The sequence below is a fragment of the Bubalus kerabau genome, chromosome 9 (genome assembly GCF_029407905.1).
Source record: "Bubalus kerabau isolate K-KA32 ecotype Philippines breed swamp buffalo chromosome 9, PCC_UOA_SB_1v2, whole genome shotgun sequence".
Taxonomy (NCBI): Eukaryota; Metazoa; Chordata; class Mammalia; order Artiodactyla; family Bovidae; genus Bubalus; species Bubalus kerabau.
The window spans coordinates 33,267,888-33,293,987 of NC_073632.1; the positions used below are offsets into that span (position 1 = coordinate 33,267,888).

Genomic DNA, 26,100 nt, shown 5'->3' on the forward strand with positions numbered 1-26,100 from the left:
GACCTGCTGTGAAGAAACTCAACAGTATCTCATGCATCATTTGTCTTGACCACTGACAGCCCGCTGATGGCTTTTATTTTATTTTTGAAGCGCAGTGACTCACCCTGTGGTCTCCATGAGTCACCAAGCTTCGGCCTCAGTTACCTCAGAACACTATCTACGGCCTCTGGCCAAGCCAACACAATTCCTGCATTACCAGTAATTACCGCCCTGCTGGCTACCATGCGGTCATGAAGCAATAAGGGTGGTAACACCTGTGAGCAGGGAACTCACAGGACAGGTACTGGGTCCTGGAAAAACCTGGTATGTAAGGAAGCAGCAGGAAGAGAAGTCCTGGAACGAAGCCAGGAGGAAGAGGCAGAGAAGTAGAAGCGAGGTGATCAAGTACAAATCTGGTACTTGACCCAGCTGTGCACAATCCTTGCGCTCTCCCTGGAGGTTTTAGGGGAATTTCAAACTCCTTAGGGCTGCCGGAGAGCTTTGTTTTATGTCAGTCTCCCTAATGGGCTCTTTGCTGCAGCCACATGCTCTTGTATCTCTCTGCTCCAACATCCCACTCTGGCTTCCACGCTCAATCTGTTGAGCCTCTTTCTTTCTTGTTATTATTATTTTAAGAAGAGTGACAACAAAGGTAAGCCTGGTGGAGAATCGTTTCACGCTGGGGTCAGGGAAGGCCTCCGAGGGGTCCAGGTCCAGCTGAGTTTTGAAGGACCAGTCAGTTACAGGAGGAAGGGAAGAAGTATTCCACTGGAGGGGACATGCAAAAAGACCTGGCATCGTAAGGGCAGGGTGATGCTGGAAGGAGGTCACACTGGACATGGCAGAGGGAAGGAGAGATAATGCAATCATGTCCCTGTGGCTTCTTGACACAGATTCTGTAATCGGGACAGGCTACTGAGACACAGTGCCTGCCCAGGGTGATCCAGCCCCTGCCCTCGAGCGATCAGGTTGAGAGAAGCCAACAAAAATGCCTAACACAGTTCCAACAATACAATGGCAGAAGCCAGTGGGCATCAGGGCTGGGATGTCCACGTAGGATAAGAATTCATCAGGGAGGGGAAGAATTCCTGACAGGTGGGAAAAAAGATAGAGTTTTATCCTTTGTTAATGGACTGACAGGAGAGGGGAGGAGAAAAAGCCAGAGGAGCTGGGTCACTGGGTCACAGCAAATCCTGGGCACAAGATAATATGCTCTGACCTTATTCCGGGGCTACCGTTCTCCAAAGTGTATCAGGGGCAGCTCCAGTGACTTCAGAGGATGCCCAGAGGAACCTATTTCCATAGTTATGTATTTATTTCAAGTGTATTGGGAGTCAACACAATTAGCATATTATTAGCTCCTAAATTTCACAGATATTACTGCTCAGGAAAAGCCTAAGTTTAAAAAAAAAAAAAAAAAGAGTTGATCTAAATCCTTTGAAGACAACTCTTAAGGAAATAGTAGTACAGATGGTTTGCAGATATGGGGGTATTTGGAAAGGAAGTGAATGACCAAAGTTTGAGAAGCATCACTAGGCAATACTCAGGGCTCCGGCAGGGAAGTGGCCCAGCCAGATCTGCAGTTTAGACAGAGTGCTGTGGAGCCAAGGAGGGAAGGTCAGGAAGAGATACGACTGACTAGAAACAAAGACTTTGTGGAGAAGGCGGCAATGGCAATCCAGCCAAGAGGCGATCAAAGCCAGAGTCCAGGCGAAGTGGTGGATGTAGTGGGAAGCTTACCATTCACACTCCTCCAGGCACAAGAATAGTTCCCACCCATCCAGCCACTGGTGATACCAAAACCCGGCACTCGAGATTTGTTCAGGTTTCCTGTCTAACTCCAAATTTGGGCTTAATCATATTTTGTCATCTGCAGTGATTTTGGATGCAGATGGTGACTGCAGCCATGAAATGAAAAGACGCTTACTCCTTGGGAGAAAAGTTATGACCAACCTAGACAGCGTATTAAAAAACAGAGACATTACTTTGCCAACAAAGGTCCATCTAGTCGAGGCTATGGTTTTTCCAGTAGTCATGTATGGATGTGAGCTTTGGACTCTAAAGAAAGCTGAGTGCCATAGAATTGATGCTTTTGAACTGTGGTGCTGGAGAAGACTCTAGAGTCCCTTGGACAGCTAGGAAATCCAGTCAGTCCATCCTAAAGGAAATCAGTCCTGAATATTCATTGGAAGGACTGATGCTGAGGCTGAAACTCTAATACTTTAGCCACCTGATGTGAAGAACTGACTCATTTGAAAAGACCCTGATGCTGGGAAGGATTGAAGGCAGGAGAAGGGGACGACAGAGGATGAGATGGTTGAATGGCATCACCAACTCAATGGACATGAGTTTGAGTAAACTTCGGGAGTTGGTAATGGACAGGGAGGCCTGGCGTGCTGCGGTCCATGGGGTCACAAAGAGTTGGACACGACCGAGCGACTGAACTGAACTGAGATTTCGTCATAAGCCTCAAGGCTCCTTTAGAGATTCACCCCAAAGACGACACCATATTCAAGTTACAAATCTGCATTTAGCAGATAGAGTTGTCATCTCTGAGAAAGAAATTCAAAGAAGGGGAATGATAAAGGTTCTTAGAAGGCAGCAGGCTTACCTTAGAGGCAACAAAGTACAGCCAACTATAGGAGAGGAAGCTGCAGAGCAGCAACAACTGACTTTCATTTAGAGGACAGACATGCGCAGTTATTTCTCATGATAACTTCAGTGGGTAGCCACTGTAATTAGCGTGCCTCATTAGTTCTGGAAGAAACAGACGCTTACACAGGTCAACCAACTTGCCCACAGCGGTATGTCAGGGGCGGACCTGGCATTAACCTCAGGTCAGTTCATGGTCTCAACCCACATGTCGCACTGTTTCCTTTATGTCAGTCTTGCTGTTCTGGTTTTGCTATTTCATAAAAGCCCACCACTGACCAAGCTGTAGGGTTGAGGGATACAAAACGTGAGGACAAATCAGAGATGATGCTTGGAGCAAAACATTATTCCAACTATTCATAGTTTAGGTGTAAAGGTTTTAGGTATGATTATCATTTATGCTATCAAACAAGACTACTAGTTATGGTGGGATTTTATTTACTGTTGCTTTTTTTTTTTTTAAACATAATTGTGAGGTAAAGGATAAAAGCATCATTTCTAAGTTAAAGACCTGACCTCCCAAGTTAGTTCCACTTGTTATCAGCTGGAGGCTTTGGGAAAGTTCCTTAATCTCTCTGTACTTTCATTTTATTATTATTAATCTATTTATTTATTTGGCTGCACTGGGTCTTAGTGGCAGCACAACAGGATCTAGTTCCATGAGTAGGGATCGAACCTGGGCCCCCTGCATTGGGAGTGAGCAGTTTTTAGCCACCGGACCATCAGGGAAATCCCTCTCTGAGCTCTTAAAATGAAGGTAAGAAAACCTAGCTCCTCATTCCGGTGTATGGAGTGTTAAATGCATAAGTTCATTCTACTCTTAAACAGATCTTTTAGAAAGTCCCCTATACGTGATTCTCTAAAATCGTGCTACCACATAGACCAACAAACCTGACCAAAACGACCCAGTAGCAGTTAGGCACTCTCGTCTTATCAAAGGTCACTTGACTGGTATGAAAAGAAACTGGGGCAACACACAGCAAGATACAACCCGCAAACCATGCACTTAATTTAAAAACTCAGCTGCTGCTGCTACTGCTAAGTCACTTCAGTCGTGTCCGACTCTGCGCAACCCCATAGATGGCAGCCCATCAGGCTCCCCCATCCCTGGGATTCTGCAGGCAAGAACACTGGAGTGGGTTGCCATTTCCTTCTCCAATGCATGAAAGTGAAAAGTGAAAGGGAAGTCACTCAGTCGTGTCCAACTCTTCGCGACCCCATGGACTGCAGCCTACCAGGCTCCTCCATCCATGGGATTTTCCAGGCAAGAGTACTGGAGTGGGGTGCCATTGCCTTCTCCAAAAACTATGCAGGAACCATTAAACAATTTAATGGTTATTACATTAAAGATATACTTTAGAGTACATTAGGGTACAGAGAATAGGAAATAATACTACAAGAAAGGGAAGAAGGAAGAATGTTACTCAGAGAGTAAGGAGTACATAGGTAGTCCCACTGTTCAGCTGTATTCATGGTAAATTAAAGATAGTCTATACACTTCAGCCTAAAACCTTCCCAGGCTTTTCCACTCTGAATATAGCCACAGAAACCCAATAAGGCAAAGCACTCTTTTCCTGTTTGTTTGTTTTTAATATCTTGCTCTCTTCTTACACAAGCATTTCATTTAAATCATTAAAGAAATGTTTAACTTTTCCTGATTTAAATACAATCACAATTTTTTTTTTTTTTGCTATTTATTAATAGAATAGCTGTGTGAGCTCTACAGTAGACTGGTCATTAAAAAATAGAATGCTTTCATTTGTTTTTAAGGCAAAGCACTCTTTTTTTTTTTTTTTGCTGATTAACAAATATTTATTAAACCAGTTGCTAAGGCAAAGCACTCTTGACCACAGAAGTTATTACTAGAAAACTATCACTTAATTTTAAAACTCATCCTCAATGGCCTGACCTAAGGTCCTGATAGCTTAGGGTGAACAGTGTCAGATTCTTGATCTCCAAAGAAGATTTTGCTTTGGGACCAGGAACCAGGCTTGATCACTCAAGAGCTTTTGTGTAGCAGTTTAATAAAAGTATGAAAAAGAGAAAGCTTCTGACATAGACATCAGAAGGGGGACGGAGAGTGCCCCTCTGCTAGTCTTAGCCAGATGTTTTATGTCTGTTAGGAAGCTATTAATCAGATAAGAGAGACACCTCAAGGCTGAGGAGTTTCACTCGGCCCCTCTCCCATAATACGCATTTTTGAGATCTGATGGCATGAAGTGTGTCATCTCCCAGTCATAAAACAATTGATATGAATACTGGTCTGTTGAGCTATTATCAGCCCAAAGTTTGAGAAAAGGAAAAAAAGTTAGTCTTAGGTGGAACCATTTTGAAGAAAGGCAAATTCCAAAGCAAATACATAGTTTCATTAACATAGCTTAAGAAAAACATTTCCGTAAGAAAAACGCATTGGCTAGCTCAAAGTTTGAGAAAAGTTAAGTTCAGGGGGAACCAGGTGTTGTCATGGCAACACAGAATTTTAAGAGACACTTGCAGCCTATTTCCTCCATTTGGAGACCCCTGGCCTTCCTGCCTCTTATACGAAAGGGGTCATTTTACTTGCTGGTAAGGTCCCTTCTGGATTCAACATTCTACAACTTCAAATGAAATCAATGGTTAGTAATGCCCTGATGTAATGTCCGTTCTTAAAGGGTCTTTGTGTATCTACAAAAGAAAACTTTATTTACAAAGCACCAACTAAACAAGCTTCTTTGTTCTAGTTCACCAAAAATAATAGGAACGTCCTTTTGAGACTCATTCATCAAAACAAAATAGTTACAATACAGATCACTCACAAATAAGTAAAAACTGAAGGTTTATATTAATATCAATGCTGGAGGCCTTTAGTCGGCAGCCTGTCACTTGGACTCAGCAGTAGGGAAGTGCTTTTTGCACTGCTCACTACTTTATACTCCCCATAAACAGTGGCTAATGCTGCAAAATTGGGGGGATTTGCCACATATCATCCATAATTCAATTTCTTCTGAAAGAGATGAGAAAATTTAGCAACACCAGGCTCACATTCCCACATAGCAGCATTGGGTTGGAGGGACCAAGTTACTCAGCAGCTGATTCACAGAGCAGATAATTAACATGGGCCCCTGAGCGTCCCTCCCCCATCCCTCCATCTGGCCCCTGAAAATATGTAGGTGCAGTAATTACTGTTTCTGCATACTTACTCCCAAACACTACGTGTGGCACCCATTGGCCGGGACTAATTATCCTGCAGTGGAAACAGGCAACAAACTACTCTCCAAAGTGCTGGCTCTCTCTTCCACCAGAAAACACAGCCACCGGAGGAGAGCACTCACTTTAAAAGGGGCATTCTTTTTCCACATGCTTAGGCTCGACTGTAGAGTCGCTGATTAACTTAAGGCACTTGCCAAAGCTGGTTAGTGAAGTTACTGAAGGGTGGCTGCCTACCAAGGTGCTTCTGGAAAACGATGATGAATTGCTAGAACTTGAAGTGGGTGAAACAAAAAGTAAAATGACCAGGAATAGAAAGAGAGGAAGCAAGACCACTTCAAAACATTTGGAAGTATTAAAAAAATAAAGTGAGAATGTTTACATAAGCAACCTAATTATCCTATAGCTTACTTTTTTTCAGTAGGTTCCCCAAAGTTAGAACTTGTGTTAATACAAAGAGAGAAAGATAATTCCTTTAGGAATTATTTTGGAGCTCTTTTTGAATTTTTTCTTAATTAGTGATATGCTTATCTTAAAACATTATTATAAGACTACAATATGACATAAAAATCACCAGGTTTGTATTCTGAAATATACCTGGTTTGGCTAAGTAGAGCCTAGATTGTTCTGCTGCTGCTGCTGCTAAGTCGCTTAAGTCGTGTCCGACTCTGTGCAACCCCATAGACGGCAGCCCACCAGGCTCCTCTGTCCATGGGATTCTCCAGGCAAGAACACCAGAGTGGGTTGCCATTTCCTCCTCCAAAAAGTATAGTAAAGACTATTGAGAACTATGGTCTTTTGGGAACTGACCATTATTAAAGATTTCAGTTTAGCTCTGATACCCTTAAAAGCAAGCAAAAGATGACTTTTGATCAGAAAATGCAGCATTAACTATGGTTCAAGATTTCATGGTGTAAAACTAGGTCAGTCTGTGATTTCTTTAATTCACTCTGTTTTCTCTAAGGAAAATGTTAAGAGCATTTTTCTTAGTCTTCATGAGGGTCCTTAGGACTTGGATTATCTTCCCACTGTAAAGTGAATTTAATAGAAGAATCAATTTTTAAAATTTTATATCTCATTAACAAAAGTAATGCATGCTTACTAAATGCAGATAGGATATTTAACGGCAGAGAAGTAAAAGCAGTTTACTAAATAGTGTGTAAGTGTATACTGTGTATTTGTGTACATATAGACTTGCTACATTAATGCACGCATAGAAAAAAGGTTGAAAGGCTACAAAAACGAAGATAAACTGTAGTTAGCTTTGTGTAACAAAATTATGAGCTTTTTTTTTCCTTTTGCTTTTTTATATTCTTCTAAATACTACATAAAGTATGCACGTGTGCTTGGTCGCTTCAGTCATGTCCAACTCTTTGTGATCCCATGAACCATAGCCCACTAGGCTCCTCTGTCCACGGAATTTTTCCAGCAATAACACTGGAGTGGGCTGTCATGCCCTCCTTCAGGCAACCTTCCCAACTCAGGGATCGAACACGAGTCTCCTGCCGTCTCCTGTCATGGAGACAGGGAAAACAAAGAAGGTTGCACACTCAATTGTACACAGTGGTAGTGTAGATAAAATAAGTATAGTGGACTGATGCTGAAGGTCCAATACCTTGGCCACCTGATGTGAAGAACTGACTCATCTGAAAAGACTCTGATGCTGGGAAAGATTGAAGGCGGGAGGAGAAGGGGATGACAGAGGATGAGATGGTTGAATGGCATCACCAACTCAATGGACATGAGTTTGAGTAAGCTCTGGGAGTTGGTGATGGACAGAGAAGCCTGGCGTGCTGAGGTCCACAGGGTCACAAAGAGTCGAACATGACTGAGTGACTGAACTGACTGAAAAATACTCATGGGCTCTCCCTTTCTCCTTTTCCCTTTCTTATTAGCCTACTTATTACACAAATCACACTTACCAGTTACTTCCTCCTGGATTGATGAATTAAACATTTATACATGATTTGGCCAATTCTACATAATTCCTGCTAAAGCTAAATAATATGAAATCAATTATTATGAAATATTTCAGAGGTTAAGAGGCCATAAATAATTGAAAAAAAAAGATAACATTTTTAATTTGAATAGGAATTATTGGTTCTTTCTAAGAAAGGAAATAATCTCAGTAGAAGAAAAAAGACAAATGTATTTTTTCTATAGAAGAGTATCCAAATGTTTGGAATACAATCTATATTAAGGCTCTAGATAGTCATTAAGTTTCAACACATGCTAAAAGATCTGCATCTTTACCACCACCTCCCTGGCATTTTGTGTTTTGATGTCATATTTGACATCTTACATCTTCTCTTGTTTTTCCCTTAACTGTTAGCTATAGTTACAGTTAAGATTTTTAAATTTTTTTCTCCTTTAATCTTCATACTGGCTCATGTAAGTGGTTGATCCACAGCCTTTACTATATACTTGCCTTTACTAGTGGGCTTTTTCCTTTCCTATAAATTCTTATTGGAGTTTGGAGCCTACTCTTTTCCACTTAGAGAAGACCCTTCGACATTGCTTTTAACGAGTTGGTATAGTGTTTATGAACTCTCTTAGTTTTTGCTTCTCTGAGAAGTTCTTTATCTCTCCTATTCTGAATGACAGTCTTGTCAGGTAGAACACTCTTGGTTGAATAGGTTTTTCTCTTCTAGCACTTCAAATTTAACATGCTACTCTCTTCTGGCTTGCAAAGTTTCTGCAGAGAATTCATTTGATAGCCTTATGGGGATTCCCTTGTACATGACTTTTCTTCTTGTTGCCTTTAGAATTCTCTAAGTTTTGCCATTTTAATTATGGTGTGTTGGGGTGGATTTCTATGGGTTTATTTGAGACTCCTTTGAGACTCTTCTGCTTCCTGTACCTGGTATATGGATATATGTTTCTCTCCTTCAGGTCTGGAAAGTTTTCAGTCATAATTTTATCAAATACAGTTTTAACCCTTTCCTCTGTCTTCTCCTTCTGGGACCCATATAAAGAGGATGTTAGTATGCCTGATGTCGTCCCAAAGGTCCCTTAAATTGTTCATTTTTTTCTTTTTACTGTTCTGATTGGGTGATTTTCATTATTCTAATCTTCCAGATTGCTCATGTGTTCTCTATCACCGTGTGTGCCGTTAATTCCTTCTAGTGTGTTTTCTATTTCAGTTACTATCTTCAGTTCTGACTGGCTTTTGTTTTCAAGTTCCTTATTAAAATTCTCATTCTGTTCATCTATTCTCTTCCCTAGTTCAGTTAGCATTCTTATTATTAATGTTTTGAACTCTTTATCTGGTAAATTATTTATCTTTGTTTTATTAAGGTTTTTTTTTGAGGGAGTTTTCTTGTTCTTTTGTTTGAAACAATTGTCTCTGAGCTTCTCTGGTGGCTCAGATGGTAAAGCGTCTGCCTACAATGTGGGAGACCCACGTTCAATCCCTGGGTCAGGAAGATCTCCTGGAGAAGGCAATGGCAACCCACTCCAGTACTCTTGCCTGAAAAATCCCACGGACAGAGAAACCTGGTAGGCTACGGTCCATGGGGTCACAAAGAGTTGGACACAACTGAGCGACTTCACTTTCACTTTCTATGAAATTAGGGTTTAATGGTTAGCTATCCAGGTCTTGAAGGGCTGCCCTTGTGTAGGAGCATTCTGATACAGTCTGCCTGTGCCAGGTGTCCAGGCAGCTCTCACTTTGGTGGGAGGTGGAGCTGGTGATGGAGGAGACACAGCCAGAACCAGGTGTGAGCTGGGGTCTCCCCTGTGCCTAGTGGCTGATGCTGTCTCACTGGGTGCAGTGTCAGGTCACAAGGTACTGGAGCAGGTATGAGCTGGCTCAGTTCCTCTGAATGTATGCTCTCCCTATTCCCAGCATTGGCACCTTTGCCCCAGATGATAGCAGCACTGGAATGGGCTGGGTGGTCTTAGCATGCCAGTCAGTGCTCCAGACTACTCTCCATCTGCTGGGTCCATGAGAATCAGGAATGGCTACTCTCTCCCCATTCAGGAAACGGTGACAGACTTTATTTTCTTGGGCTCCAAAATTACTATGGATGGTGACTTCAGCCATGAAATTAAAAGACACTTGCTCCTTGGAAGAAAAGCTATGACAAATCTAGACAGCGTATTAAAAAGCAGAGATATTACCTTGCCAACAAATGTCTGTCTACTCAAAGCTATGGTTTTTCCAGTAGTCATGTATGGATGTAAGAGCTGGACCATAAGGAAGGCTGAGCGCTAAAGAATTGATGCCTCTGAACTGTGTTGTTGAAGAAGACTCTTGAGAGTCCCTTGGACTGCAAGGAGATCAAACCAGTCCATCCTATAGGAAATCAACCCTGAATATTCATTGGAAGGACTGATGCTGAGGCTGAAGCTCCAACGCTTTGGCCATCTGATGTGAAGAGCCTACTCGTGGGAAAAGACCTTGATGCTGGGAAATACAGAAGGCAGGAAGAGCAGGGGACGACAGAGGATGAGATGGTTGGATGGCATTACCAACTCAATGGACATGAGTTTGAGCAAGTTCTGGGAGCTGGTGATGGCCAGGGAAGCCTGGTGTGCTGTAATCCATGAGGTCACAAAGAGTTGGACATGACTGAGCGACTGAACAGCAACACAACAACATGGGAGTGCATCTTTCTTTTTGACTTTTGTTTTCTTCAAATAAATACCCAGAGGTGAAATTGCTAGACTGTGTGGTAGTTCCTTTTTAAATGTTTTGCTGAACCTCCACACTGTTTACCACAGTGGTTGCACCAATTTGCACTCCCACCAATAGTGCATGAGGTCTCCCTTTTTCTACATCCTCGCCAACTCTTGTCTTTTTGAGGACAACCATTCTGACAGGTGTGAGGTATCAAGATTTTGATTTGCATTTCCCTGATGATCAGTGATTTGAGCATCTTTTCACATGCCTGTTGGCCATCTGTATGTCTTCTTTGGAAAGATGTCTACTCAGATCCTCCACCTGCTTTTTAATGGAATTTTTTTGATACTAAGTTGTATGAGTTCTTTACATATTTGAATTCTTTACGTATTTTGGACATTAACTCCTTCTCAGGCATATAATCTGCAAATATCTTCTCCCTTTCAGTAGGCTGCTGTTTCATTTCTCTATGGCTTCCTTCACTGTGCAAACACCTTTTAAGCTTGATGAAGTCCTCTTTGTTTATTTTTGCTCCTGTTGCTCTCACCTAAGAAGACGTACCCAAAAAAATATTGCTGAGACTGATGTCAAAGAGCTTACTGCCTATGTTTTCTTGAAGGAGTTTCAAGTCTTGCATTTACACCTTTAACCTATTTTACTTTTCTATGTGGTGTAAGAAAGTGATTCAGCTTTCCCATCACCATTTACTGAAGAAACTGTCTTTGCCCTATATTCTTGCCTCCTTTGTTGTAGATTAACTGACCATAAAAGCGTGGGTTTATTTTGGGGCTCTCCATTCTATTCCATTTCCCAATCTTAAACTAAAATGTGGCTTCCCTTAGGGTAAGTAGAGACGGAAATACGTAAAGAACTGAAAAAAACTTCCCAACATCTACACAAAAAACATCATTAATATAGTGAGATATAATATTTCCCAGAAAAATATTTGGTCAATTAATGATTAGTTTAAGAAAGATAAGTATGTCACGTTATTTGCTAGCCAAAGACAAAAAAAAAAAAAAAATACAGGGACACTAAAAAATACAATGTAATGGAATTCAACAAGTGACCTACTTTAAAAAAGCTCACAATAGCTACTTGTGTGCGAGGTCAAAGAGAAGTGCTATTTCAGCATTACAGACTTATTCTGGCTTAAAGAATGACAGTAAAATAACTAGATGTGTGAGACTGCAAATAAATCACTCTGTAAGATTCGTTGGTACACATACATCTCAAAGATAATAAAACTGAAAAAACCTAAATTCATTATATTATAAACAATACATTTTTCCAGAGAGAAAATGATATAGGTAGGTTTCCCAATAGACCAGGAATCCACATAACTTAAATATAGCTGAAAGAGTCAGTGCTTTGTTATCTCCACCAATAAAATCAGGAATTGGCCTAAACCTCTAAGATATTATACATCTATGACATATGATTCTAGAAGTCCGATTTTCCACAGGGCGTCAGAAATTATTTGTAAATATTTCAAGAAGAAGAAATGCAAAAGACACACATTTTCTTTGTATCTCCTCAGTATCTGTAAACTTTGAAGGAGTCAGTGCTGGGGTTGTAAGCACAGGGAGAGGAGTAAGTACACCTTGTAAACATAAAACAAATTATGTTTAACATCTATGTTAACATGAGTTTGTATCCCAAACAGAAAAAATATTAGCAAATTCCTTGATTAAAATTCTATTAATTAGCTTCACATTAAACTATGATTTATTAAGATCAGGCAACTCTTCAGGAGAATTACCATTCTGGGCACTAATCAGCCAGAAGTTGTACTTGTGTTTGGATTTTAATTTTGCTTTATTAAGAAATCACACTTGGGAATTCCCTGGAGGCCCAGTGGTTAAGACTTGGCTCCTCCACAGCCGTGGACTGGGTTCAATCCCTGGTCGGGAACTAAGTTTCCACAAGCTGAGTGGCATGGCCCAAAAAATAAAGTAAAATGAAATTACTCCTTCAATATTGAGATATCTGGGCAAAAGTTCATTTAAATAAATAAACATTCATGCCTAAGGAAGCTCACTGAGTATTTATTCTTGGCAGGTATGTTAACCAAAAAGCATGCCTTGATGACTAGTTAGAAAAAGGAAAAACGTGTGTTTTTAACAATTTTGAAGACTAGTTTCAAGGCCTCTGAGAAGAAATTTTTATTCAGTCACATACAAAAGAAAATTTCTTTTCTAAAACATAACATTTCCTAAATATTTCTATTATAAAGATGTACTGCTCAGTGACGCACTGCTGAAGAATGCCATGCCACTGTCCCTGCTGTCCTAGACTGTCACATCACCAATAAAACTTCTTCGGCAATTAAAAAATACAAATATCTTTAGAGGTCTATGTAGCTCCCCAAGCGCACCCAGATGGTTTCAGTTACATTTCATAAGGGGAAAGCAATCTTTAATCCACCCCCCCCACCAAGAATAACAGGCACTTTAAAATTAAAATCATGCCTTTCTGCAGCACTTGGGGTTTAGCTCTGCTCCATCATATTCCTTTATTCCCAACAGAATAGCACTTCTACTTACTGGCACCTGAAAATACCTCAATCTTCCTTCATTTAAAATTCAGCTGGGTAGAAAGTTTTGAAAGTGGTTCTGCATATAGGACCAAAGATGACTTCAAATTTGCTATATTGAAAGCACCCTTTAGCTGAAAGCTACTGAAATAAAATCCTTTTAGAAATTCTAAGATGTACCATGAAGAGAAATCTCTTATTCAAGAATAAAATCAAGAATTTCAAGACTAAATTAAAAATTGAGATGCAATTAGAGTCTACTTGACCAACAGATTTCCTATTCTAGCCCACACTCACCTCTCCCGAGGAACAGCAAACCAGTACTCCGGTTGCTTTCTTCGTTTGCCATACTGCTGGACCATGGCTGTCGTGTGAGTGGCAAAGGATTTCCTCATTGGTTTTCCCACTTTAATGCACAGAAACATGGGTGGAGTTTTGCTTTTCTCTTCTTTTGAAGGAAGTATATCTGAATCACACAAGGAAAAAAAAAATCTCCATTATTAATAATATTGGTGGTACTGAAATATTTCAACTTACAAAGAATTTCCAGTCCCCTCTTAGTGGTGGAAAGTCAAAACATATGGCATAAATATCATATAACATGATCAGGTTAGATTAGGACTAACTAAATCTTTCAGACCTTCTTAAGCACAAAAGGTGAAAGTTCTGGATGTTTCACGTTGGTCTACACACATGAGATGCTACAAACTAGGAATAAGGATAAAAACCAACACCACAGCAAAGAGTAGAGATTTGTGACAACCCACAAGAATACATATCAATGAATGGTACTGAGGACCACATCATACAACAATGCCATTCAGTTTAAAACTGAAATACCTTCAAAAACCAAAGTGAAAATGGAAAAGTCCCTCGAAAGATTAAAAAAAAAAAAAGCACACTACTTCACACTAGAATTCTGTGTCATAGTTCAATGTTCAAAATAGATACCATATACTGCTGATTCTTCCCAATTACTATTGACCCTTGATTAACACAGGGTTTAGAGATGCTGACACTTCTGCAGTTAAAAACACATGTATAACTTTAGAGCTGTCTCTCCATATCCCTCCTCCACAGATTCAACCAACTATTGATGGTGCAATATTGTATTTCAAATTTATTGGGGAAAAAATCTGTATACAAGTGGACCTGTGCAGTTCAAACCCTTCTGTGTACCAATAAAGATATGCTCCATTGAGGAAGCATTGTTCTCAAATAACTGTACTACTTTTGCTATTGCATGTGCAAATTTTAGTAAGGCAACTATACAGGCATACCTTGGAGATATTGTGGGTTTGGTCCCAGACTATGAAGATAAAGCAAATATCACAATCAAGTGAGTAACACAATTTTTTTTTTGGTTTCCCAGTGCCTATAAAAGTTGTTTATATTATATTGTAGTCTATTAAGTGTGCAATAACATTATATCTAAAAAAAAGAGTACAATGTAATTAGAGAATCCTTTATTGCTAAAAAACTGTTAACCACCTTCTGAACCTTCAGGGGTAATATCTAAGATCACTGATCACAGATCACCACAAATATAATAATGAAAAAGTCTGAAATATTGCAAGAATGACCAAAATGTGAAACAGAGACATAAAGTAGACAAATACGGTTGGAAACAGGGCGCCAATGGTCTTGTTTGATGCAGGGTTGCCACAGGTCTTCAATTTGTAAAAAAAAATGCAGTTTCTGTGAGGCACAATAAAACAAGATATGCCTATAGAACAGAATAGAAAGAAATTAAAAATGGCTTACCTTCAATGGGTACCTGAATTCTCTTTAATAGCCATAACTGAATTTCAGATTTATTATCCATTTGTGCACCTTGGCAGCTGTTGTCCAGAGTAGATTCCAAAGAGGAGTCTGGATACTCTTTATTCATACTTTCTTCTGTAGAGGAGCTCAGTTGCAACGGAAGGGATGCTCTCTCTTTTGCCCAGGTTTTATCCAGCTCTTCCTTGCCCTCAATTGGGGGATCACCTGTCTGGGGAAGAGAACTACTAAGGGTGATGTCTATGCCCACTGGCTCAGTACTTTTGCCATCGCTTAGCTCTGCCTTCTCCACATTATCAGGTAACTGTGACCCTTCTTTGTTCTTATTAAGGTAATATTCAATGAGTTTGACTTTATCTAGATCTTCATGTATGTTCAGCGTGTTTTCCACCTGGCTTTCTGGGGACCCAGACTGCTTGTCCACCTCTGGCATTATATCTTGTTTCTCACAGGTTTCTAAGTCCAGGGCTCCCTTCAGTTCAGCATCACACTCTGTTCCCGAAAAGTTCAGGGCTGACTGAATTTCCGTAGTAGAACTGATTACTCGTGATTTAGTCTTCCTTAGTTCCTCTGGGTCAAGAGAAAGGCACTCCTTTGAGGTGTCTCTTTTGTCCGTTCCACCTTTAGTTTGAGAAGAAAGTTCTTCCAAGTCAACAAAGTCATCATCTTCCCCTAAAAGAGAATTTTCTTTGGCTACAGATTCAAACGCAGCCCGCGTGTCAGAAGGCTCCTTGCTGACGTTAGCTACTGGGGTAGATTGCTGGGTTGCCTCTGCAGAGGATTCCAGTTTCTTTACCCTGTCGGACACAGAGCTGTCTGAGGGCTTCGTTTCTATGTATTCTGTCGACTTCTCTGAAGGTCCTGTCGATGTGGAATCTGAAGTGATGGTTCTCTCTCCAATTTGCTGCCGTTTTTCTTTATTGAGAGATTTGAACTTACTGAATGGGTTGATATCCTTTTCTGAAGCCAGGTCTTCCCATTCTCCAGGCCTGTACAGAGGACAAAGATCCTGAGGTAGGTCACTGCAGGGGGAAAAATGGTGGGTGCACATGGAATGTTAAAAACAAAACCCAAAGCAAAAGGATGAAAGGCAAAAAAAAAACTAAAACAAAATCCAACCAAAAAACCAAAACATAAATATACCACAACTTAAATTTATGTTTAAAGGACTTTAAAGCAAGGAAATAAAATCAAGAGATTGACTTCAAAATGAAAAATAAAATCAACCATAAAAAGTGGCAAAATAAAGAACCATGAGAGTTGCTTGCATATCCTATTAGAAGCAAATGAATGGTATTTGAGGTCATTTATGAACATGGAGATGTCACCCACCAGATTTTTAATGATGAAATAAAGTTTCTGATTTTCATGAAAGACAAAGGAGAGTGAATGTTTTAGTACTATGTCTAAAATTCCTTAGATATTCAAGGCTTTTCCTTTTTTCATAAAATAGTACATAAACCAACTACATTACTTCTGAATGGCTCATTGACCAAGTAGCTACTCATTTAACTGCTTCGTAAAGTAATTGACATGGAACCATAATTTTGGTTTCCTGGTTTAAGATCCAACGCTTTCAAAAAGAGACATCCTTCTACTCCTAAAGGAGATACAAGACGATTATTTCCCCTATTACTGCAGGTATATAGCACCAGCTCCATTTTACAGTTTAAAAATTTATGAAAATAAGTCAAATGAGCTCTTACAACAATTGGTTTACATTTCTTATCTCTTTCATTTTATTACACTATCATTTTACTTTATGGCAATAAGCAGCTGTTTTATCAGCTGAAACATAGTTTCCTGGGACATGGTCAAGTATTTTTCCTTAGTGACAGATGCTTTATTACCCAGATTTAAATTGTACAAAAAATATTGATTAAACATGTTCTCCAAAGTTCTCTATAGTTTACTTACCTTACTGTCGATATGGATTTAAACACAGATATAAAACCCTTTTTTAAAATAACATGTTTGGATTTCAGAAATAAATTTTCTAAAAAGGCTAGATCATATTCAGGTAATACGTTATTATCCTGGCTTTGAAATAATTACGACAATACTCAGCAAAGTCCTAGGAAGTTCAAGTTACAAGACTGTCTCCCCAAAGTTACTGAATAAATCACTTGCATGGAGCATCCAGGTTTTTTCCAATATAAAATAAAAGCCTATGTAACTGTTAGGCTCTGATAAATGCTTTAAGAGGCCTCTAATTCATAATTCATTTCAATTCAATAATCATTTACTGAGCCCCTACACACCATATATGCTAAAAGACAATTGTGATAGTATCTCTGTTTAGAAGAAGCCTGCAGACACAAAAATGTTCTGCTCACCATGAGCATCTCAAGAGATGTTACAGATGCTTCAATCCTAGACTCAAGTATAATGTAGCATAATTTCCATTTTCAGGCCCCAAATTTAATTTGGCATATGAAAGACCAAAGTCAGTCCTATGACAAAGTAGCCCAGCTTTTCACATACTTAATGAGCAAATTGATAAGCAAAATCATCTTCCAATGAACACCTAAGTCCCTTCCTCATCTCTTACTTCCCTGGCTAGCTTGACCCCCACAAAGAAAGCATATGACTGCACTCTAATCAGCCTTCTCTATTACCTTCTCATCTACCCCTCCCTTCTTGTTCTACCTAATCCAAGCCAGGATTAATTTAGCCATCTGTTTTGTTTGTTTTGCTTTTTTTTTTTTTTTTTGTATCGCAGCTGCCAAGCTCTTCTGAAGCAACGTACACAGTGCTGTCAACTGGCTCTGCTGTTAATTAATGTTTTCTAGACTCAACCAGGGGCCTAATGATGACCAATAATCCCTTCAGTTGTTCCCTTCCTAGTCTCCATGGCAGCTGGAGCTACAAAATGTCTTGAACAAAGTATATAAGGCCTGAAGGTGAAGATCGAGAGGTTTTACACACTTTTATTATCTTCCAATAAAAAAATTTGTAATAATAAAAATAAATAACAACTATTTGCACATGGCAACCAGATAATTTGCACTTCTTGTTTTAACATACAACTTTAAATAATGGAATTTAAACTACTTTAAACTTTTCAACAGTTGATGGAATTCTGAGGTCAGTACCAAATTCATTTGACACTGATTCTACTACCTCATTCTATTTTGCTCATTGGTGCACATACTCTTCATTACACTAAAAACATCTTTAGATCCCTGCATCCACAGTAATAATCACTGTACAACTCTGAAATAATTTCAGCACACTAGGAGCCAATTCTCAACTCCTCCCTCTCTCCCCAGCTTCAGCATTAGCCTTCGACCATGAAACACAATCTCACATTGAGAGAAATCTTTCTGTAAGGGTGTATCTTCCCTATTACTAAAGGAACACTTAACATCCTACCCTGAAGATGTGCAATAGAACTGCTCCATTAGAAGCCATCCCTGGGCAGGAAATGCCCCTAACTGCTTGGCCATCCACTTCCAAACTTAACTGTTTCTTTACCTGTTCTTGTCTTCTTTCCTCTCATCACCATGTTCATTCTTTCTTTTCAAAACTAACTCTTTCACTCCCTTGCCTCTTCCTCATCTAAAGATTCCACGATGGCTGGACACTCCCTCACATGGTTCTCATGGAATGCTGTGCTCACATCTGTGTCTACAGTGCTGCTCAGGTACCACTCTTGTCTGCCTGTTGTACCCAGCAGACAGCGAGACAGTGGCTGTGACCCACTCGTCAACATATCCCAGCCACACAAGAGGCGTACACTAAGATGTATTAGAACCTTCAATCTGCACGAATAGAAGATTCCCACAGAATAATGAAGAGTTTCAGAGATGCACGGAAGGTTCAAATAAACAACCTATACATAATAGGCACCAGGCTGTTTTCTAAGAGTTTTGGTATATCAACCCTTTTAGTTCTTGTAACAGCTCTGTAGGCTAAAAAATACTATTAATTCTATTTTACAGATGAGAAAACTGAGGCTCAAGACTGAGTTACCCAGGAAGGTCGTGGAGCCACAGAGTGGCAGAAAACCCAGGCACTGTCATGCACAACTGCCTGGCCTGCTGTATTGCCTCCTAAAACCTCCCACTTAGACACTTCCACCAGGACTCAGAGAGACCCCAGTGGCCATGCTTCCACGGTTCCTTCAGTGGCCAGGCCACTGCAGGGCCTAGCGGATCAGATGCTAAGGACTGCAGAAGCCCAGGGGAGCCTGCTGGCATAGACCCCTAGGGACTCTGTTTCTGGGTTAGTTCCCTAGTTTCCTTTCATTCTTTTTATGAGTCCAAGGGGCTGGTTTCCCTTTCTGCTGTTGGACCCATGCTCTGTCTCTTGCTTCCTATCACTGAGAGCTTCTAAAGATGTTTATACTGCTAGCACATACACAGTATACAGAATTAGGCACACTGACACAATGACAAGGAATCACATTAGCTCTACAAGTGAATCGATTCTCTGAGTCTTCTTAAGCTGTTTCTTCATGGGGAGCTTCTTTTTTTTCAATCAAAAAACTCAGTTTTAGAAGACAAAAGTAATCAGAACTAAAGCAATATCCACCTACACTTCAGAGACAAAATAAACTACTATTATTCTCTTTCACAGCACTTAAGGCAGTCTGGCTACAGGGCACTGTCTCTGCACCGTCCACTCAAATCTTTCTCCACAAAGGATTAAGGAAAGACACAAGCGGAAGAAGAATATAACTCTGCTTACCAATTAAACCGAATAGAAAATCCTGATTAACTCTTGATAATCAGACAAATTCTTTCAGAGAAACTTCACTTATTCTTTCATAAATTAAGAACATGCATTCAGGAAAATAAGCCAAAGAAACAGCATTTCTACATGCTGGTTTTTTTTTTTATTTTCTCATCTGTGAATGTTCTATTCTTCCTTATTATTGACTTTATCATTTCCATTTTCTCTATTTTAAAAATTTAGTACACAAATATTCTACCTTCAAACTCACCTCTACACAGTCTCTCACTCCCACCAATGCCCTCACTTTTTAACTGCATTTAATTCTCCCAATACTCCCTTGGCTGGTAAACAAAGAAAGGTGTCTTACGATGGCAAGGCATCTTTGATCTTCATGTGGGAGATATCATTGTAGAGGGCGATGGAAACGACCTCTTCCATGGGGCAGATGAGGCCGTATTCCTCACACCCATTTTCAATGACCAGGGGATCGGACTTGTGAGGGTCGAACATGATGTTGTTAGGAGTGACAATCATGACGCCTCCGACCACACCCTGAGGAAAAAGACAGAACAGAGTCGCTACGGGCGAGATGCAGCCAGCATAGCAGCTTTAGTGAATGCATGTTGCCATCCCACTGACTTCGTGAACCCCGGTATCTTACAGGACAATTGCAACCCTTCTACTGGAAAAACAGGCTGAAGAAATTGCATCGTTGGGTGCGGAGTGCTGAGTCAGAGATACAGACACGCCCTGCTGTGGCCGTCAGCTGAGCCTGGTAGGAGCATGGCTGCTCAATAGTACAGGGATCTTGGGTTTCACATGTATGTCTAGATCCCCCAGTTCCCTGTTGGTAAAATGAGAAGGGCTGTCCCAGGTGGTTTCCTGATTGAGAACTGTGGACTTTACAATTCACTCAGCATGTATTCACGTCTGCAGCAAGTGCATGGTGCTGTGCTCTGGGGGTAGCTATCTCAGTCTCAGTGTCAAAGAACACCCCTAACATTTTGATCTAAGATGCTCAGAAAGCCCACATTCAGCAAATATGAATATGAAATTTTTACAAACAGAAGTGAATATATTCAAACTATGGAAACTGAAAGCAAAGAACAGTTGGAAATTCCCTGGCGTTCCAGTGGTTAGGACCTAGTACTTTAGCTGCTAAGGGCCTGGGTTCAATTCGTGCTTGGGGAACTAAGATCCCTCAAGCCATGTGGTGTGGCCTAAAAGAAAAAAAAAGAAAGCAAAAAAACAGTAGCATGGTGGGAACTTGTCTGAAACTTTGTCGGTTTACATGGTAGACAATGTTGACAACATGGGGATATTGTCTACCAGGCACAGTAGGATACAAACGACTCCCTTTAGGTAAATTATTTATTTTGATACTCTTAATGAGTTTAGTGATCGCCTTAGCGAAAAGTTTTGCCTTTCAGACATTACTTATTCTTGGTTGCAAAAGTTTTTCCTACCATTGGAACCTAGCATTCCTATGAGCACAGGAATTCGCTTTATATCAACATTACCCCTTCTTCAGAGGCTCACTAAAAGTAGGTTTGTTTTTTATACAAAACACCAACAAGCAAAAAACTAAAAAAATTATATAACAGACATTTTCATACCAGCATCTCTAGTGCCAAACAAGTTGATAACTTAGCATTTTCCAGGTCAAGTGCTAAGCTCCTTAAATGAATCATCTTTTTTTGTTTTTAATTATTTTTTAAAATGTTTTATTTTGCACTGGGGTATAACCAATCAACAAACAATGTTGTGATAGTTTCAGGTGAAGAGCAAAGGGACTCAGCCACACACATGCATGTATTCATTCTCCCCCAAACCTCCCATCCAGGCTGCCACATAACACTGAGCTCTAGAGTTTCATGTGCTACACAGTACGTCCCTGTTGGTTATCATGAATTATCTTTTAGTTGGAGAAGGCAATGGCACCCCACTCCAGTACTCTTGCCTGGAAAATCCCATGGATGGAGGAGCCTGGTAGGCTGCAGTCCATGGGGTCGCTAAGAGTCAGACACGACTGAGCGACTTCACTTTCACTTTTCACTTTCATGCATTGGAGAAGGAAATGGCAACCCACTCCAGTGTTCTTGCCTGGAGAATCCCAGGGACGGGGGAGCCTGGTGGGCTGCCGTCTATGGGGTCGCACAGAGTCAGACACGACTTTATTCTTACTTCATACGAGGAAAATGGAAGCTTAGGAAATGTAAATATTTTGCCCATGGTCTCAGAGCTAGTGGCAAAGAGCTGTAATTTAAGTTCAGTGACTCTGACTCTAGCATTTGCTGTTAAAACACATTCTATACTGTCTCCCTGAAACTTTATGGGCTAAGAACTGAAATATAAGTGATAAACCCAAGATTACAAAGAATCACATGTCCACTCAATGGTTACTATTTCTTAATAAGTAAAATGCCAGGCATCCAAGTGGAAAAAACAAATGCACAGTTGTGAAATCTTGCAGCTGAAACTTCGGGTAAGATATTTTTAAGTAGTCTACCTTTGGTAATTTGGAACTGGTTTCGTTTTCCACAGATTCTAAGGGAAAAAAAAAAACAAACCAAACTGCATAGCCATATACCTTTCCATCAGTGAAGTACCGGCAATTCATTTTCAAAAATTTTACCACTCCTGGCTCATCCTCTTCCGAAGTGGATGATAACACTCTCTCGATGGGTTTTAAGGCCTTTCTTGCTAAGTCAGCATCCTTTAGAAAGCAAAAATTTCCACAAATAGAAACACTTAAAAAAAATATTATTTATTTATATGAATTCAGTTATTTAAGTTTCCTATAAGCAACTTGTTTTTATTAAACTTGAGTATTTATAAAAGGTAAATGTCTTCCATCCTTCAAAAATAATCACCCAAGTCAAACTAAGATTTTTAAAGCATATATATATGAACCTATAAAAATGCCCCATCACGTCTTTAGAAAATATCTTTAATGAAAGAATTCATATTGAACTCATTCAAATTCTGTAGAAAAAGGAGTAAAAGTGGTACAAATAAACTACTGGCCTCACTGAGAGTTTAACTTCTACATAAACAAGACATGCATTTCTGCCTTTGAGACCTTAAATGTGAACCGGTTTCTTCTCTCAACTAATGACAAATTATTTTAACCCCACCTCTTCAGTGAGGGAGGGGAATTTCAGATGAACTCTTGAGAAAAATAACGTGAGTTATTCTCTATAATTATTCAAAAACCAGTGCTGATACATATGCGCTTCAGTGCAAGAGTGAAATACATACAGGCAGTTTATCGTATTCTGCATCTGATGATGAAGGAGAGACAGTAGCACCAGGGCTGGATGATGATAACCTTAAGGTACTCGAGGGAAAGTTGGCATCTGGCACAAAGAGAACCTGAGAATGGGAAAGAAAGGCTAGGTGAGTCCCAAGAACCAGGGCAGCACTCAGAGCAGTTTCTCTCCACACAGTATCACGCTGGGTGTGGGACGAAGACCTCATTGGCTTGCACTGAACTTCTGACTTACTTGGGGTCTCCCAGACTAATCTATGCAATAATATTCAGAAAGAGGAATGTGTGCAGTGCAAAGGGTGTTGAACATACTGCAGGTACTCACAGAAGAGAGAAAGGTGGGGGAATATTCTGCATAGGCTATGTGAAGCAGGTGGGTCCAAATGAAGCCGTGGACAGCAGGATTTGGACAGGGAGGGAAGAGCCTTCCAGGGCAGGGTACGATAGTACAAGGGAATAGAGGCGAGAGTAGCATGGCATACTTCTAAATGTAGCACCTGTGTCAGGAAGAAACAGGACGCATCCAGGCTTCCTGACTCCAAGCAGGCCCTGAGTGCGAATGCATTAAGTCCTTATAGAAAAATCTATACACAGCAGCATCAATAATCTCAGTACCTTCTCTTCCATCACTGTTTGGGATATCTAAAAATCCCCTAACTTGGTGCTGCTGGTGGTAAAGAATCCACCTGTCAATGCAGGAGACACAAAAGATGCAGGTTCAATCCTTGAGTCAGGAAGATCCCCTGGAGGAGGAAATGGCATCCCACTCCAGTATTCTTGCCTGGAGAATTCCATGGACAGAGGAGCCTGGCGGGCCACAGTCGATGGAGCCACAAAGAATCAGACACAACTGAGCCACTGAGCCCATACTGCACTAAACTGCTTTCTTCTGCAAGATATTCTGGTCCCCGAAATGCTATTATGATTCTGTTATTCAACACTCTTTTAACAACACATGCTACATTCTTGCATTATATCAAATACTATTTTTAAATGACCTCTAATGTTATAAAACCTGTGAAAGTGAAAGTGTTAGTCATTCAGTCATGTCCAGCTCCTTTTGACCCCATGGTGTGTCCATGGGATTCTCCAAGTGAGAATACTGGAGTGGGTTGCCATTCCCTTCTCCAGGGGATCTTCCTAACCCAGGGACTGAACCAGGGTCTCCTGCATTGCAGGCAGATTCTTTACCATCTGAGCTACCATAATTCACAGCTAATCATGTAACAACTGCTCAATATTGTTACTGAACACTCTGCCCCATATTCTAGTCATATCTCTATTTTATTTACTTATTTATTTTTTAGAGTTATGTTTTATTCAGTAGGAATTTTTAGGACTTCAGCCCAGGAGACAGCATCTCAAGTAACCCTGAGAGAACTGCTCTGAGGAAGCAAGGGGAGGAGCCAGGTTATACAGGAGTTTTACAAAAAAGGGCAGGTAGTTTGAACATCAATAGATTATTGCTAAAGAAAACCAGATATCCCAAGTTAAGGAATTTAGCACTTTTCTTGTATGGGAAGATGCAAGAGTCTGGGCTCACTCAAATCATTCTTTTGCATATCTCTATTTTAACATTGTTGTTCAGTAGCCCAGTCATGTCCAACTCTTTGCAACCCCGTGGACTGCAGCATGTCAGAACTCCCTGTCCCTCACCATCTCCTGAAGCTTGCCCAAGTTCATGTCCACTCCATCAGTGATGCCATCCAGCCATCTCACCTCTGACGCCCTCTTCTTCTTCTGCCCTCAATCTTTTCCAGCATCAGAGACTTTTCCAATGAGTTGGCTGTTCACATCAGACTGGAGCTTCAGCATCAGTCCTTCCAACAAGTATTCAGGGTTGATTTCCCTTAAGGTTTACTGGTTTGATCTCTTTGCTGCCCAAGGGACTCTCAGGAGTCTTCAACAGCACCACAATTTAAAGGCATCAATTTGGCTTCTGCCTTCTTTATGGTCCAGCTCTCACAATCATATGTGACCACAGGGAAGACCATAGCTTTGACTATATGAATCTTTGTTGGCAGAGTAATGTCTCTGCTTTTCAACACACTGTCTAGGTTTGTCATAGACAAATTTTAACTTTAGTTCTTTTAAATCTCTCTTCAGTCCAGAAAAAAAGTGAGCCAAGAACAAAACACACCTTAAGATAAGGTGGAAAAATCATCGTCAAAGAGAAATAAGATGAGGACTGATAATACTGAAAATATGAGCTCCCAAATTACCAAACATTCATTAAGAAGTGGGCCATTAGATTTGGTCTAAGTTTCCAAACAACCAATGGAAAGATATAGACATCATGAATCAACAGAATTCACTGTCCATAAAATAAAAACAAATCAGTTTCTTACTAGTACAAGTAGTCCCCACGAAGCCTCATTAAAAAAAAAAAAAAAAAAAGTGTCTCACAGTGAACTCTTTGTCCTAACGACACATTGACAGTAAATGCAATCACCAGTTTTGAAGGACTGTTCTTTGTAACAACGTCAAAATGGGTCGGTGGCAAATGTCAAAAGGTTAGAGTTTCGTGAAAGTAATATACAGAAGGCTAAAATTACATGGTCTTAGTATACAGCTCTTATTTATTGTATGTTTCTGGGCTAGGACAGAAACAGATTTCTTCCAAACAGATGTCACTTCTCCATTAATATTTTCTTTTTGCACCTGAGCTCTTGACAAGTGTTAGGCAACATAGGTTGAGATTCTATTGCCTGACATTCTAACTGTCAAATCAAAGAGATCATTCCTATGCTTAAATAGCCCATTGTACTGTAGATAGAAGTGACAGTGTTAACTTGGAGAAGCCCAGTCACTATACGTCCTCCTTCAACGTGGAAGTGAGTCTGGATCATTCTTCTTAATTCCTCATCTTTGCCAGAAAAATCACGAGCACAGCCAGATCTTGGGACAACCAACAGCACATAAATGTTTAGCTATATGAGGGCTACACAGCATAGTAAAGGCAAGAAGGACCATCTGAGTAAATGTAGCCCAAGCCCTCATTTCAGAGATGAAACCAAGGTCAAAAAGGAAGTGACTTGCCCAAGTTTAATAGCTATTAAAGGGTCAAAGGAAATGAAGCTTTGGGGCACCTATTTTTGTATTATTATCCTTAAGGAGGCATATTAAAATGGTTAGATGAGATGGTTAGATAGCATCACCAACTCAATGGACATGAATTTGAGCAAACTCCAGGAGATAGCGGAGGACAGAGGAGCCTGGTGTGCTACAGTCCATGGGGTCACAGAGTTGGACACGATTGAGCAACTGAATGACGACAACAGGGCATATTAAGACAGTTCCTATATCTCCTATTAGTACTGGACCTTAGTCCAGTACCAATAAACTATTATGTTCATGGACTTAGTAAAAGAATAAAGAATCACCCTCAAT

General features: G+C 40.3%; 1 protein-coding gene across 4 annotated transcripts in view; it reads right to left on the minus strand.

Annotated features, from left to right (window-relative positions):
* Window positions 1-26,100, minus strand: part of NCOA7 (nuclear receptor coactivator 7) — a 159,054-nt gene that overhangs the window by 26,896 nt on the left and 106,058 nt on the right. For all 4 annotated transcript variants that reach the window (XM_055534963.1, XM_055534964.1, XM_055534960.1 and 1 more), the window contains 5 exons: window positions 22,701-22,814; window positions 22,030-22,155; window positions 19,807-19,991; window positions 14,742-15,781; window positions 13,275-13,443 (listed from right to left, as the gene is read on the minus strand). In XM_055534963.1, coding sequence (XP_055390938.1) covers window positions 13,275-13,443; window positions 14,742-15,781; window positions 19,807-19,991; window positions 22,030-22,155; window positions 22,701-22,814 — 1,634 coding nt within the window. The remainder of the gene's footprint in view (window positions 1-13,274; window positions 13,444-14,741; window positions 15,782-19,806; window positions 19,992-22,029; window positions 22,156-22,700; window positions 22,815-26,100) is intronic.